Here is a 17,327-nt window from a genome sequence, read left to right on the forward strand (position 1 = left end):
GAATTTAATCCTACAGAGGCTGAATCCTTCTTCTCAAAAATAACCTTACCTGAGTTATCTCAGAATCAAAAAAGCAGTTTGGATGAACCTATAACTATAGATGAAGTTGCTAACGCCATAAAAGACCTAAAACTTAACAAAAGACCAGGCCCAGATGGCTACTCAGCTTTATACTATAAAACATTCTCAGAAATACTCTCTCCCATTCTCACTGAAACTTTTAACAAACTTCTAGATGGACATTCTTTTCGGCAAGAAACACTAATGGCAATTGTTTGTATGATCCCAAAACCCCTTTCTGATGATACTTCCTGTGTGAATTATCGGCCTATCTCTCTGTTAAACCTTGATATTAAATTATTAGCAAAAATAATAGCAAAACGCCTCAATAGCATTATAGGAAAATTAATACATAGAGATCAAGTAGGCTTCATGCCAAATAGACAGGCAGGCGATAATATACGCAGGGCAATGTTATTGGCACATATTGCTAAAAAACGGAAAATCCCTTTATGTTTTCTATCTCTCGATATCAAGAGGGCATTTGACACAGTATCCTGGCAATATATGCAATATTCATTACAAAAATGGGGTTTTGGACCCCACTTTTTAACATGGATCAAAGCATTATATAATAAACCCAAAGCCTATATAAAATATGCTGGATACAAATCTGATGCCTTTAATATCGAAAGAGGCACCCGACAGGGTTGCCCATTATCTCCCTTATTATTTGCCCTTATACTCGAACCCATGGCCCAATACATCAGAACAAACCAAACTATAACTGGCATTGAAGTAGGAGGTATCACACACAAATTATGTATATTTGCAAACGATATATTACTTTTTCTATCATCACCACAGGTCTCTGGTCCTAACTTAATACCAGCTCTTGATGGATTTGCAGCTCTATCCGGCCTTATGATTAATCCCAAGAAATGCCTAGTGCTTAATATTTCACTCACAAACATGGAATTGATCCCGGCTAGGGCTGCACTCCCATTCACATGGGCAGAAAAATCAATCCCATATCTTGGAATTCATTTAACAGCATCTCATTCTGACTTATTCTCAACCAATTATCCTCCTGTATTAAGACAGATCACTAATCTAATAAAACAATGGTCGCAACTTCCTTTATCCTGGATAGGGAAGATTAATGCAATCAAAATGACTATTCTACCCAAATTGCTTTATCTATTCAGAGTCCTCCCTATTCCAATTCCTTCCTATTTTTTGAGAATAGTACAAAAAAGAGCAACTTCTTTATATGGGGCTCTTCTAAACCACGTATACCTATACACACACTACATCTCCCCAAAAATAAAGGAGGCCTGGGATACCCTAATTTTACTAACTACTAAAGAGCAGCACATTTGGCCAGTCTGTCCAAATACCATGCAAAACAGGAAATCCCATTATGGGTATTTATAGAGGCTTCAGAAAATGACCCTCTATTAATATCAAACTTATTATGGCTTGATCCTAAAGACCGCTTTAAAATTCATAATCCCATAACTAAACACTTCTTATCTCTCTGGGATAAACTAAAAACCAAATATCAGTTACAATTTCCACACAATCCTCTCCTTTCTTTTATCAGAAATCCGGCCTTTTATCCGGCATGGATCTACCCAAATTCTTTTAAAGCTTGGACAACATCAGGCATTCAGACACTAAATGACTTCATAGCATCTAAATCATTCCTTTCATTCCCATCGCTTAGAGAAAAATATGATCTACCAAACTCTGAGATATTTAGATATCTCCAAATCAAAAATTTCTATACACCATTCCAAAAGGGGGATACAACATTATCCCAATTATCCATTTTTGAATCAAATCTGTACAAAAGATCCATTTGCTAAAGGTACAATTTCATCACTTTATAATCAATTATATGGAGTAGCAAATCTTAATAGACCCTCTTACGTTCAGAGGTGGGAGGGGGACCTGGGACGAACTTTAGAAGACACGGACTGGTCTAACATATGGCTCACATCTAAGTCATCTTCACCCAACATCTTAGCACTGGAGACAAATTATAAAGTCCTAACTCGCTGGTACCTTGTACTCGCTAGAGTGGCAAAATATTCACCTAATACCTCAGCTCTTTGTTTTTGAGGATGCCCAGAAATAGGCACACATTTACACATATGGTGGACGTGCCCAGTAATCCAAACCTTCTGGAAGGAAGTCTTCGTGATTGCATCTAAAATATTTAAAAAAATAATACAACCAGATCCTTATATAACTTTACTTAATCTAAAACCGGAATGGTTAACACTCTCTCAATTCAAACTTATGATCCAACTAACAACGGCTGCAAAACAAACAGTGGCCAAGGCATGGAAATCTCCTACATTGGTACTAGCAGAAACAATTCACAGAATGAATAATACAATGTCCCATGCTAAGATGGTAGCCATCGATCAAAATCAAATTCCAAAATTTGAAAAACTTTGGCATCCTTGGATAAAACAACAGTTCCTGTCAAACTTCAATGACTGTCCTGTTGCCATGGTAGCAGATTAAATGACTTACAGAGACACCCATTCTAAGGCTTTAAAGAGAACTAAAAAGAATAATAAACTGACGAGCGGGACAACCTTGTGGACCATACCTCTGCCTTTCTACCCTTTTTCTTCTTTCTCTTTCCTTTTCTCCACCTTACGATTAAAGCTCATTATCAGAATTTATTTGACCTATATACACTCTACCTGTAAACAATATGTATAGTAGGTATAAATCATTTAAATACCTACAAAAGTAACTAAGGAAATGATATATATCTTTAATTTAGGTTTACGTGAACCCAATGTTTAATATTTGAAATTTCATGATATTTACCTATATAAACCCTACTGTAAAACAATGAGCTTACTTTATAGATCCTTGTAAACTTACTTTATGTATCTTTATAATATTGTATACTCAATAAACTTCTTTTGACAAGGAAAAATAAACAAATACATTTAACAATGTTAAATAAAATTTGAAATGCCAGCATTTAATTAAGTTTCTCTAAGGGCCCTTTCACACTGGGGCGGTTTGCAGGCGCTATTGCGCTAATAATAGCACCTGCAAACCCGAAAGTGGCGCTGCTTTGTCTCCAGTGTGAAAGCCCCGAGGGCTTTCACACTGGAGCGGTGCGCTAGCAGGACGGGAAAAAAAGTCCTGCTAGCAGCATCTTCGGAGCGGAGAAGGAGCGGAGTGTATAACGCTCCTTCACCGCTCCTGCCCATTGAAATCAATGGGACAGCGCGGCTTTACCGCCGGCAAAGCGCCTCTGCAGAGGCGCTTTGCGGTGGTTTTTAACCATTTCTCCCCCACTAGCGGGGGGTAATACCGCCCCGCTAGCGGCCGAATACTGACGTAAAGCGCCGCTTACAATAGCGGCGCTTTACCACCGCCCCCGCCCCAGTGTGAAAGGGCCCTAAAAAAAAAACATTTGCACAGAAAAGCTAAATTTGACTGACAATGACTAATTCACATAAACTAACAACTAGGTAAGCCATCCATGGTCATGTAACTTATTAGATGGATGCACAAAGCACCCATGTATATATTTTTTCAGTTAAGAATGTAAAATAAAAGATAGACACATTGAATGTACCTTTATGATTTCCTGTTGTTCAATTTCCTTCTCTAGTTCTTTTTGTGCTATCTGAATTTCTCTTTCCTTTGAAGCCATGTCTTCTTTCAGTTCTTTGATTTCCAAAAGCCTTTGGGTATTTTCTTTTTGTAACTCATCGCTGGCTTCTTTCAGTAATTTTGCCCTTTTTTCTAGCTCCTATAACATCCACAACACTTTCAATTTATATAAAATAACATGTAAATGATTTATTCTACATTAGTACTTTAAAATGGATGGGAGGTCTTGCGTATAATAAAAGATTAGAAAACCTGGAAATATTTAGTATACATAAAAATACATCTTACAAGTGACTTAAAGGCTAAATTCACCTTTGTTCACCTTTTACTTTTTTTCCTTCAAAATTCCAGCTCCCCTATGTATCAATATAGCATTATAGTACTTATTTTGCAAAAAAAAACATCTTTCCATTCATTCTACACCGGCTTACCTCACTATCTTCATAGCTGGTTAAACACACTAAACAGAAAGAGTTAACCAGCTGATATCATTAGCACATACCCTACATCTTCTACCCTCAGTTGGTCAACTCCTTCCTGTGTCATGACCTAAAGTCTGTCCAGGAAGTAAGGCAGAAGTAATCGAGCAGTGTTTTTAAACAGCTATGAAGAGAGTGAGGCAATCCTGTGTAGAATTAATGGAAAGCTGTTTTATTTTTGCAAAGTAAGTACATTAATGCTATATTGTACTGTGGACTGGACCTTGAACAGGCTGGATCAGCAGACAAGTGTAGCAGACTGCTGGAAGATTCCTTTAGGAACTCCGGAAGGTCAGAGCTGGGTCGGTTATCAGGCGGGCAGCAGAAGGACCAAAGGAGCAGGCAGAAGAGAAAAGTCAGACAGGCCGGAGTCAGGTGCAGGCAGATGGCAGGGATGGTCAGAGGCAAGCAGGCCAAAGTTGGGTGCAGGCAGATGGCAGCGATGATCGAAAGCAAGCTGGGTAAAGCACAGGAACAGATTTCCGATATCAGGAACACACAGAACACTGTAGAGCAGACAGCAAAGTCCCTGTGTGTCAGTCTGGCTTAAATAGCCCGCCTGGCGTTAGTGGGCACACGTGCCCGCTCGTGCAAGGGCATTGGCGCCCACGATAGCACACCAGCAAGTCTAGAATGCCTGTTACTGGCAGGATCTTCCTGACATTGCCCCCTCCCCAGGGGCAGCCTCCGGATGCCCAATTGGGCCAACTTCTCAGGATGAGATCTCTTAAAGGACTGAATCAGACTCTTGGCATGGATGTTGCCTTCAGGTTCCCATGAGTTCTCCTCAGGCCGTAGCCCTTCCATTTGATCAAAAATTGGATTTGATTATTTCTCTTCCTGTAATCCAAGATTGCTTCCACTTCGAATTCCACCTCTCCGTCCACTATTACAGGGTCAGGAGGATCCACATTTCGGTCAGGAAAAGGGTTGGGAACAGAAGGCTTCAGAAGTGATAAGTGAAAAACAGGATGGATCTTGAGTGAATCCGGGAGTTCCAGTTCATAGGCTACCTTGTTTATCTTTCCTTTTTATGGGAAATGGACCCATGAACTTAGGACCCAGCTTCCTTGATGGGCAAGCCAACTTTAGGTTCACTGTGGATAACCATACTAGGTTACCGGGTTCAAGTACTAATTCTCCTCGTTTTTTCCTGTCGAAGACTTCTTTATTGTGTTCCTGTGTCCCTGTCATGGTTTCCTGTAATAGTTGATTTTTAGAGCAGAAAAAATATATTGTTTCATGGACCGCTGGTACAGAGCATTCAGGAATGGAGTTAGGCGAAAATGGTGGGTGAAAGCCATAATTGGCAAAAAATGGTGTTTGTTTCATAGCGGAATGGATGAAATTGTTGTAAGCAACCTGGGCCAATGGGAGCAGGGAGATCCAGTCATCTTGGGAAAATGAGGATGGTAGGACAACGATAGCTCAATTCCTAGAGTCTCACACAGAGCTTTCCAGAATCGGGAAGTAAATTGTACTCCCCAATCCGAAACAATGTTGGCCGGTACTCCATGAAGTTTAATGATTTCTCTGATGAATATTTGAGCTGTTTCAGGAGCTGAGGGAGTACCTTTCATTGGAATGAAGTGTGCCATTTTAGATAAGAGGTCTACCACTACGAAGATAGCGATATGACCCTCTGCCGGGGGCAATTCGACAAAAAAGTATATGGATAACATCTTCCACGGTCTATCTGGGACAGACAATGGTTTTAACAACCCCCAGGCCTTGGCTCTACTGTTCTTGCTACGGATGCAGGTGGTGTAGGATTCCACGTATCTCTTGCAGTCTCCAACTCCTTGAGGCCACCAGAAGGTGCGTTGCACAAAGTCAACAGTTTTGGTAATGCCAAAATGTCCGGCTAGTGCATGATCATGGCAAAATTCCAGTATAGTGACCCGTAGGCCTTCGGGTACAAAAATATTGCCCTTGTACCAGAAGAGACCATCCTTTGCTTGAAACTCAGCTTCAATGGGAGGTGCCAACCCCATGGAGGCTTGCTTAATCCAGGAAAGCAAATCTTCTTGTACCAGAAGAAAATTTCCTAGGGAAAGAATAGTGTCCGGAGGAGAGGTTTCTTTAGATTTATGAAACCTCCTAGACAGGGCATCAGGTTTTGCGTTCTTCGAGCAAAAAAAGAGAACCTGGAGAATAATAATGCCCACCTGGCTTGTCGTGGCTTCAACCTTTTTCCAGACTTCAGATATTCCAGATTCTTGTGATCTGTATAGATCAAGATTGGATGGGCGGCTTCTTCCAACAGGTATCGCCACTCTTCCAGTGCAGATTTTATTGCCAGTAGTTCTCGGTCTCCCAAATCGTAATTTCCTTCTGCTGTTGATACTTACGGGAGAAGAAAGCTACCGGGTGTAACAGGGCTTTGATCCCCTGTCGTTGGGAAAGTACTGCTCCCACAGCGATTTCAGAAGTGTCTACTTCCAGAACAAATGGTAGGGTCGAGTCAGGATGCTTCAATTACAGAAGCGGAGGTGAACAGTCTTTTAAGGGACTCAAGGGCAGTTTGGGCCTCTGGGGACCAATGGAAGCGGATTCCTTGTTTGGTTAGCTGGGTGATAGGGTTGATGATGGCTGAGAATTCTTTAATAAACTTTTGGTAGAAATTGGCAAGTCCTACGAAATGTTGGATTCCTTTCTTGTCTGTGGGAGCTGACCAATCAAGAATTGCAGCAATCTTTTGAGGGTTCATCTTGATACCCTCTATAGAAATGATTAGTCCCAAAAATTGAATACTCTCTTGCTAAAACTCGCACTTTTCAGACTTGGCATACAGGCCATGCTGCTGGAGCCGAGTTAACACACATCTGACATGCCTGCGATGGGAATCCAGAGAAGAGGAGAAGATTAAGATAGCGTCCAGGCAGACGATGACGAACAGATCCAAGTGGTCCTGGCCGAAGGGCATTACCAAGTACTCAAAGTGCCCAAATCGGGTGCGAAAAACGGTCTTCCATTCTTCCCCTTCACTGATACGGACCAAATTGTAGGCCCCCCGGAGATCTAGCTTGGTAAAAATAGTGGCGGCTCCCAGTCTCTGGAATAGCTCAGGTACCAAGGGGAGAGGGTAGCGATTCTTAACGGTGATTTTGTTAAGCTCACGATAGTCTATGCAAGGCCGTAGGGTGTGATCCTTCTTTTCTACAAAAAAGATGCCCGCACCTGCCGGGGATGCGGATGGACAGATGAACCCTTTCTTTAGATTCTCGTCTATGTATTCTTTTAGTGTTCCCTTCAGTTAAAGGGAAGATTCGGCTCCTGGAAGGAGCTTGATGGGGCAGTCGTAGGCTCGATAGGGCGGAAAGGAAGGGCCGGAGTCAGGTGCAGGCAGATGGCAGGGCTGATCAGAGGCAAGCAGGCTGAAGTCAGGTGCAGGCAGATGGCAGGGATGGTCGGAGGCAAGCCGGGTAAAGCACAGGAACAGATGTCAGATATCAGGAACACACAGAACACTGTAGAGTAGACAGCAAAGTCCCTGTGTGTCAGTCTGGTTTAAATAGCCTGCTTGGCGTTAGTGAGCGTGCTCCAGTGCGCGTGCACGTGCGCACCCGCAATCGCGCACCAGCAAGTCTAGAACGCCTGTTACTGGCAGGATCGTCCTGACACTTACCCTTTAAAGAACATCAGTGTGTATGAAAGAAAGAAGATTTGTCTCTCAGTTTAGGAAAGATTCTTTACAGAGTGGTTAAGCCATGGCATGCCTTACTTGTATGAGTTAGTAATAGTAAATTCAGTAATGGAATTTTAAAAAATAGCTTATAATTTGTTGTTACTTTACCCCAATTTTAGGCAGTCGTTCATATTCTCTTTCTAGCAGTGTTTTCTCCTCTTGTAACCTGTTGGAAAGTATACATTCAGGCCATGATTAGGAGGTATGGGGAATGCTCTCCATATTCCTATTCAAAATAACTTTTGTAAAAGTAGCATTTAAGTAGATGAAATAATAAAAATGGCACTACAACTTTAACCACCTTTGCTAATGACAGTATAGTATGCTAAATCCAGAACAATCTGTATATTGCATACCATTTTCTAATGCTAATACTGCAGTGACCCCATTATGTGCTAAAGGATGAGTCCACCCTAACACTAAAATCGATACATCTACAGACATCCACAATATACGCCTAACCTATCTAGCCCTATAAAGAAGAAATCAGTATACATAACTTTTTTGAAGCCGATCTGGTCCGGTCTCCAGCAGTGGAAGCTCTGCAAAGGACACAGCCGACAACGGCTGTGAAATGAAAGGGAAGTGATGTTACCCATAGACTTACTATGGGGCTTCAGTTGTTGGATGAGTCCTCTGCACCCGTCTCCACAGCAAAGCCGCAGCTGACAGCTCAGCATAGGATCGGGTTGGATCAGCTTCAAAAAAGGTATGTATACTGATTTCCACTTGGCAGGACTAGATAGGTTAGTGTTAGTTCGCGGATGTCTGTAGATGTAGAGATTTTATGCCGCGTACACACGGTCGGACTTTTCGTCTACAAAAGTCCAACGGACGCTGACGGACTAAAGCTGGCTGGTAATCCGATCGCGTGTGGGCTTCTCCGGACTTTCAACGGACTTTTTTAGCCTCAAATCCGACGGACTTTAGATTTGAAACATGCTTCAAATCTTTACGTCGTAAGTACGACGGACCCCGAAATCCGCTCGTCTGTGTGCTAGTCCGACGGACAAAAACCCATGCTAGGGCAGCTATTGGCTACTGGCTATGAACTTCCTTATTTTAGTCCGGTGTACGTCATCACGTACGAATCCGTCGGACTTTTGTGTGGTCGTGTGTAGGCAAGTCCGTTCGTAAGAAAGTCTGCCGCAAGTCCGCCGAAGGTACGTCGGAAGTCTGTCGGACAGGCTGTCGGACTTTTGTAGACGAAAAGTCCGACCGTGTGTACGCGGCATTAGTGTTAGGGTGCACTTATCCTTTTAAGTTCACACCATAGATTAATGCTGCTCTAGTGGCCCAGATCTTGAGTTTTAAAGGTGCCCTACTGTAGATATGGCCTACTACCAGCACCTGCTATAATAACCAGTTAAAGTTGTATTGAACCCAAAAGCAAACATTTATTATATTTCAGCTTTAATCCTTACATGTGCTATCTGCATTATTTTTTAAGCTTTCTTTCTTTTATTTTATTAACAAGCTGTCTAGCAAAAGTGACAGTTAGAGGGTTGAGACAAACTATTTAACACTGACAGGGGTGCTTACAATGGTAAGCTTTGATTTGTTTATATAAAACCTTTATCCCAAAATGAACAAAACTATTGCAGTAACTGCTTGAAAATGTTAGCTGGAGCTTGGCTTCAATTTGTTATTGTATCTAAATCTGCTAGTATATCCAACACTATCCTCACACCAGACCGACAATGCCCACTTACAAAGAAACGAAGGGTATAATTGTTATCATAGGTGTGTTTTAAATGATAGAGACAGAATATCAACAAAAAATCCGGAAAAAACACGATACAAATGTTATAAATTGAGTTGCAGTTCAGTGAGTAAAATAAGTACCGTACTTGATCCCCAAGCAAAACATGACTTAGTACTTGGTGGAGAAACCCCATGTTGGCAAGACGGCAAGCAAAGAGGTAAGACATTTCTTGTAGTTGGTTACCAGGTTTGCACACATCGCAGGAGGGATTTTGGTCCACTCTTCTTTATAGATCTTCTCTAAATCCCTAAGGTTTCTTGGCTGTCGCTTGGCAACTCAAAGTTTCAGCTACCTCCTTAAATTTTCTATAGGATTAAGGTCTGATGACTGGCTAGGCCAATCCATGGCCTTAATGTGCTTCTTCTTGAGCCACTCCTTTGTTGCCTTGGTGGTAAATTTTGGGTCATTGTCATGCTGGAAGACACATCCATGACTCATCTTCAGTGTTCTGGCTAAGGGAAGAACGTTCTCATCCAAGATTTTGCAATACATGGCCCCGTCCATTGGTCCCTCAATGCAGCAAAGTTGACCTGTACCTTTAGCAGTGGAACAGCCTCAAAGCACAATGTTTCCACCTCAATGCTTGACTGTAGGGATGGTGTTCTTAGGGTCATAGTCAGCATTTTTCTTCCTCCAATCACAGCAAGACGAGTTAATGCCAAAGAGCTCAATTTTGGTCTCATTTGACCACAGCACTTTCTCCCAATCCATCTCTGAATCATTTAGATGTTTATTGGCAAACTTCAGACGAGCCTGTACATGTGCCTTCTTGAGGAGGGGGACCTTGCGGGCAATGCAGGATTTCAATCCATGTCGGCGTATTGTGTTACCAATGGTTTGTTTGGTGACTGTGGTCCCTACTGCCTTGAGATCATTTTGTAGTTCTGGGCCGATCCCTCACTTCTCTCATGATTATCCTTAACCCACGAGGCGAAATCTTGCATGTAGCTCCAGAGACCAAGGGCGATTGATGGTTATTTTGTATTTCTTCATTTTGCGAATAATCGCACCAACAGTTGTCTCCTTTTCACCATGCTTCTTGCTGATGGTCTTGTAGCCCATTCCAGCCTTGTGCAGGTTTACAATCTTGTCCCTGACATCCTTTGACAGCTCGTTGGTCTTGCCCATTATGGTGAGGTTTGAATGGAAGAAAGAGATTCTGTGGACAAGTGTCTTTTATACACAAAACAAATTGTCATTAGGAGCACCTTCTTAAATTGACAGGACTAATCTGTGTACCACATGAGCACATACTGTAGCCAGTCTGTTGGAGCCAGGATTATTGTTGATGGGTAGGGGATCAATACTTTATGTACTCACTGAACTGCAACTCAATTGATGTGTTTTTTTCTGGATTTTTGGTTGATATTTTGTCTCTATCATTTAAAATGCACCCATAATAACAAATATAGACCCTTCATTTCTTTGTAAGTGAGCAAACTTACAAAATCTGCAGGGGGTTGAAATAATTATTTTCCCCACTGTATAAAACAGTAGCAATAATATATAAGGTGTGCTCTATAAAACAATATTTATAATTCTGACCAATCACATGATTGACAAATTAGTGTTTGCAGTTGCTGTAAAGTGGTAACAATTTACAATAACATTATGCAAAATTAAGAACAAGGCTTCCCGGGCTACTGACTTTCTGGGTTTATGGATACTCAATTAAAAAAAAAAACTTGCTTCTTTTTCCAGATAAAATATTCTTAACTGTCACAATTTTTAACCATATCACAATTATCTCCATTCCATATTACCACGGACGCTCCCATGCTACTCACTAAGTGAATATTTCAAGGTCATTCCAAACCCTCAATTCCTTCAGCGTACGCCAAGTTAATGGGTTGGGTTATGATCCTGTGTACATTTTAACCTTAAATTACTTACATTTTTTAAATACTGAGTTATGTTTCTAAGACTAAAAATGCCTTTGGCTCAAAAAGTGATTTGTTTATTCCAACTCTTTTCTTTATTTTCTTTGTTAGTACCATATTTTTAATTAAATAAAAAAATAGTGCTGCGCAAATAAAAAAGTCCTTAAACATCATGTATCAGATGTGATGAGTAAATTGGAAGACAGGAACCACCAGTGGACACTCAGGGTGACAGAAAATAACTGATTGGTGACTCTGATCCCTACACCGGACATGGATGGCCCCTCACCTTAAATACTCAAATGAATGAATGAATGAATGACTTTAAACAGGTCACACAGCATGAACAGCATACACTGGGTGGATAAGCCGTCTGTCATGGATTCTTTGTTTCTGATCTGATCACTGTTTCATCATGTGGACATGATGAAATAGTGATCAGATCAGAAACAAAGAATCCATGACAGACGGCTGAGGAGACAGATAATTCTATTACTGCCCAATATAATAATTAAGTGTGAAGGCGATACCACCATTGCCAGGACTTATCCACCCAGTGTATGCTGTTCATGCTGTGTGACCTGTTTCAGGTCGAGTATTTAAGGTGAGGGTAAGGTGAGTATCTGTCACCCTGAGTGTCCACTGGTGGTTCCTGTCTTCCAATTTACTCATCACATCTGATACATGATGTTTAAGGACTTTTTTATTTGCGCAGCACTATTTTTTTATTTATGTCATTGAGGTGTTGTTGAGTTAACCTTAGTGTCTGCTTGCATTTATTCTTTTGTGTCCGTTGATCAGTCAGCGCTGAATTTATATATACTTTTTTATATTTTTAATTACACTTAATTAAATACATACATTTCTTTTAAATGTAATTATGTAAACTGGTTTCTTTATGAAGGTCAAATTAACATGTTCATTTAACCATTATATAAGCATGACATGATTGAAAATCTTTTTTAGTATTACTTCAATGCTAGTGCCTGCGATGACTACCGATGATATCAGCCACATGGAGACTGCTATGAGTACCGCCATAGCAGTCTCCATGTGGCTGATATCAGGCTCAGGGAAAGCAATCACATTGGACTTTTAAGTGACAACATGCGTATTTATTAAGCTGCTTACCCTAAAGTTGGGTATATACTCGATGAATTTCAAACAAAAATTCATACAAAAATCCTCAGAACATTTCAATGTCGTTAAAAAGTAATTAAAGATTTTGTTTGCTTTTAACATTCAGTTTTGCAATGATTGTACTTTACAGAATGAAAACCACATACAATGTTAGAAGTCCTGTTCCTTTGAATTTTCACTTCACTGTGGTCAAAAATGAACTTCAATTTGACCCAACTAATGACTAGAAAAATGAAACAATGTTCTTGCAGCTTTCTTACAACAAACAATGCCTCACAAAATTCTAATAATGTATACCCAGCTTAAGCTTAGGTATCCCTTCCCTGTTGCTATCAAAATAGTGAAATGGCCAGGCATGAGAAAAAAGGATGATTTTTTCACAGATTGGCCTGCCTGTTCGGGCCAATATAGTTTCAGATGGTCCAGGGGATACAGTGGCTACTTGGGCACAGAGCTTTTTGCTGGCATCTACATGTACAAGAGCTGAGCTGCCTGGGCTGAGAAAAGACAGCAGAGATGAAGTTTGTGAGTAGCACACATTTTTCACCACAAATGCATATCAGGGCTATATTTGCACTGGCCACCAATGTACCGGTAAATGGGCATATGTATACACTGACCATCAAGGTACCACAGGGCTATACTTGCTCTGACCACTAAGATGTGATAGGGTTAAGTTTGAACTGCTACAGGGCTATGTTTTTACTGACTACCAAACTGTGTCAGGCCTATATTTTCACTGACCAATGCACATCTAAGGCTGGGTTCACACTATTGCGAATTGGATGTGGATTTCTCCGCATCCAATTCGCATAGCAGGAGTTTGTGACCGGCTCTCTATGGAGCCGGTTCACACATCTCCACAGTGGCTCTGATGCGAATTGCACGGGAGTCCTGTGCGTCTTTTGATCCATTTCATGTCCAAATTCAGCCAAAAATCTGGGCCGAAATCATACCTGAAGCAGTGAATGGAGACGCACCGGACTCCTGCTGTGAGCCCATGCGTTCTGCAGTGTGAACCCAGCCTAAGGCTACATTTGCAATAACTGCCAATTTACAATAGCACAGGGCATTTTTGCACCTTAAAACTGAGCAAAAACGTAAGACAGAGCTATCTTTATAATAAACAATAACTTCAACAGGGCTTTAATTTGCACTGACCACTAATGATAACATGGATACATTTGCAGATATCCCCAAAGTATAACAAGAATACTTTTGCATGAAACCCCAACTATGACAGGTCTGTGGTTGCACTGAGCACTAACTATCAACACCAACATGTTTAAACTGACCGCCAATTTATGACAAGAATATGTTTGCATTGTCCACCAACGTTCAACAGTGGCATGTTTACTGTAACCACTGATGAACTATACTGAACATCAGTTACGACAGGGCTACAATTGCATTGGCTACCAATGTAAAACGGGGCATGCATTGACCACCAACACACAATGCTGACAGGTTTTCATTGAGAAAAACATGCCGCAGGTCAATCGTTTGCAATAGTATAAGGTATATCAAGGGCTTTGATTGAGCTTACCGCCAATGTTTAACAGAACCCTAATTGCACTGACCACCAGTGTATAACAGAGGCATTTACACTGACCATCAATATATAACAGGGGGCAGCAATGTAATAAGAGACATTTTCTTACCACCAATGTAAAGAGAGCTGTTATCAGGGGCATAGTAGTAGAGCTGCTGCTATATGGGATGCAGTATAATCCAATGGCCAGCAATGTAAAGTGCTGGGTATCGCAAAAATAAAGTTTCAAAAGGTTCCATTTTTGTTATAAAGCCCTGTGATTTTTGGCTATGTCCCTGCCCTTTTAGATTGTTATCAACGGAACAGATATCCTCATTTTCCCTCACTGCTTATGTTCTGGTGACAACTATAACATTTAGACTTTCCAGTGACTTTCTGATTTGGTGACACAGGTCACCAAGATAATAAGAGAAGGGAAATCTACCTAGTGGGGACCCAGACAGCAATAAAAAACATGACAGAGGTTCTAATCCTTGTCTACATTCCTATCGCCCACGTTCCTGGAAAACAAGGCTCATTAATGGTGGGTGCTGTAGCAATTACCAGCTGGATCTTGGAGACATCAAGAAAGTGTACATATTCTCCAGCACACCATGGATCTACAATCACCATCCAAAGGTTTTTATTGCAGAGAAATCACATCACAAAGCCAAGTGCAACATTTCAGAGTCGTGCAGGACCCCTTCGTCAGGTCATGCCTGACGAAGGGGTCCTGCGTGACTCTGAAACATTGCATTAGTCTTTGTGTTGTGATCTCTCTGCAATAAAAAACCTTTGGATTGTGATTGTAGAGGTTCTAATCCAATCCTTCTCTATCCAAAACTAAAAAAATATTTTGTGCTATAGATGCACTTTAATGAATGATCCATCAGACAAGGCAGATTTGCTAAAACTGTCAACCAGAAACACCATTTAGAACAGGAACAGTATTTGATATAAAGGAAAAAGTGAGTTAAAGATCATAGCTTCAAGACATGTAAAAGATATAACAGTAAGAAAGCTACAAATGCATGGAGACTGCATTTATACTTCAATGTTTTAATACGTAAAATAACCTCAATATGTGTATACGTTTATCAGTAGGGCATATTGTACAGTATATCTCAGTAGAGGTGCTTTTTTTAAATTTAATTTAGGTGATCAGAAGACATGAATACATTTTTCGGCAAAGTACTGATGTATATTTAACTGTGACATTTAATTTTTGAATTAGCTGTCATACACTTGTCATGAAACTTCTACTCATAATGTACCAGAAATATTGTCATTGTTATTATCTCATTTAAAACATGACATTTTTTTAGGATATGAAATAAATAGGAAGTAATGAGATAACGAATGACATAGTCCATCTGCAAAACAATAGATTTTTGTATAAGAAGCAAAGTCAAGCATCGTCTTAATATCATATGACTCAAAGAGCATTTGCTCTGACGATGAAAATGTCAAGCATTCTTCATAACACATGTAATGGACAAGCAACAATTGTTGCGGCTTTCCTACTCTTCACCCATACGGAAAATCTGATAATTCCAACCATCTTTCTATACATTCAATGTTCTGAATAGTAAATTGTAAATGGGTCACCATTCTGAGGGAAGAACAATTAAAACTCAGCAAAGCTGATTTGTAATCATAGCTTTACTAGAATATTTAACATATACCAAAGAAACTAGTCTGAAATGGGCATATTCAAGACATGCATATGATGATTTGAATTACCTGTGGCGTGACTTTTGGGTTTGTTTGCATACAACAGTTCACATTGTTAGTGCTACACTAAAAATGAGCTTTACTTAGAAGGTAGCTTGTGGGTGGGGCCACTCGCCCTGCACATGGGGGGTACCTTTCGCCATGAACTGCGGTCAAGTGAGAATCTAACATTATGGCAGTTGCTCGACTTAGAGATGTGCCATGTCCTCTGAAACATGTTGTTCTGTGTCTCTATACACCTTAGCTTGATGTATGTTGGAATTACAAGTCACACTGCTGAGCCCATGCTCTCTCCACCAGTCCAGGGTACTGCTGCCACCCCACTCCTAGTGACAGAAGGGGGTCCTGCCATGCACATAGCACTGACCTCATGCATGCATTTGTTAACTCTTTCACTCTCCTACCATGTGACCAGGTCATGGATCTCTGTAACAAGGGTTCGGTTCCTGTTGCTACGGGAAACCAACTACTGGGGAGGGAGCCAGAATATCAAACCCCTCGCCCCCTGGAGGACCCGTCCCCTATACCAGGTACCACACTTCAAGAGTGGCTGTGATATACCTTGCTCTAGTCCTTGGTTACCCATACCAACTACATTGCCTGTCCTGTTGAGTATACCTCTGGTAGTGACTTTACTTCATACCCCATATGTGCTTTACTGACCCAAGTTCTTTTGAACCAACATGCACCCCTTTAAATAACATCAGACCAAGCTCAGAACAGTTGTTGCCACTTTACTTTTGTCTTTCAGCAATAGCGGCCATGATGAACATTGGCATTAGAAAAACCCTATCTATTCCTACCTGGCTGTCCAAGCATATCCCCAGAAAGGTAATAGTTCATTTAGACATCCTCCAAGTGTTAGCTGATCTCTGGATTCCTGGTGCCTCCAATAGACTGCAAAGCACAGCAGTCCTCCTCCACAGTAGTCACAACATGTCCTGCTTAGTGTGGCCCGAAAAAGAGACTCCAAACACAGCTCTCGCCCCTTTTTTATATAACTGTGGGTAGGCTGAATCCACAAAGCCTGGGAACAGCAGCACAAACATGAACTTTACCCCCCAGCCTGGGCCAGCCACTAACTAAAACCAATGCTTCTGTAGGCAACCTGTTTACAAGCTGAACAAAGTTAATTCTGTAATCCCTACATGGAAACTGTTTCTTTCACAATGTGGACACATTATGGAAATGTCATGTTTTACATTCATTACTTTAAAAAAGGGTAGCAAAGATAAAAAGGCCCATAAATTTAATTAAAGTCAACTTTTTGTTAGATTAACATAATAGGTGAGGTTGAAAAAAGACACAAGTCCATCAAGTCCAACCTATGTTGTATACAAAGTAATACAATGTCAGTATTACATTGTATATCCCTGTATGTTGTGGTCATTCAGGTGCTTATCTAATAGTTTTTTGAAACTATCGATACCCCCTGCTGAGACCACCGCCTGTG

General features: G+C 40.9%; 1 protein-coding gene across 4 annotated transcripts in view; it reads right to left on the reverse strand.

Moving 5' to 3' along the window:
* CCDC146 (coiled-coil domain containing 146) overlaps nt 1–17,327 on the reverse strand; it is a 160,355-nt gene that overhangs the window by 66,318 nt on the left and 76,710 nt on the right. For all 4 annotated transcript variants that reach the window (XM_073619596.1, XM_073619594.1, XM_073619597.1 and 1 more), the window contains exons 5-6: nt 7,933–7,990; nt 3,620–3,796 (exon numbers count right to left, since the gene is read on the reverse strand). In XM_073619596.1, the coding sequence (XP_073475697.1) occupies nt 3,620–3,796; nt 7,933–7,990 (235 nt within the window). The remainder of the gene's footprint in view (nt 1–3,619; nt 3,797–7,932; nt 7,991–17,327) is intronic.

The sequence above is a fragment of the Aquarana catesbeiana genome, linkage group LG03, assembly GCF_042186555.1.
Source record: "Aquarana catesbeiana isolate 2022-GZ linkage group LG03, ASM4218655v1, whole genome shotgun sequence".
Taxonomy (NCBI): Eukaryota; Metazoa; Chordata; class Amphibia; order Anura; family Ranidae; genus Aquarana; species Aquarana catesbeiana.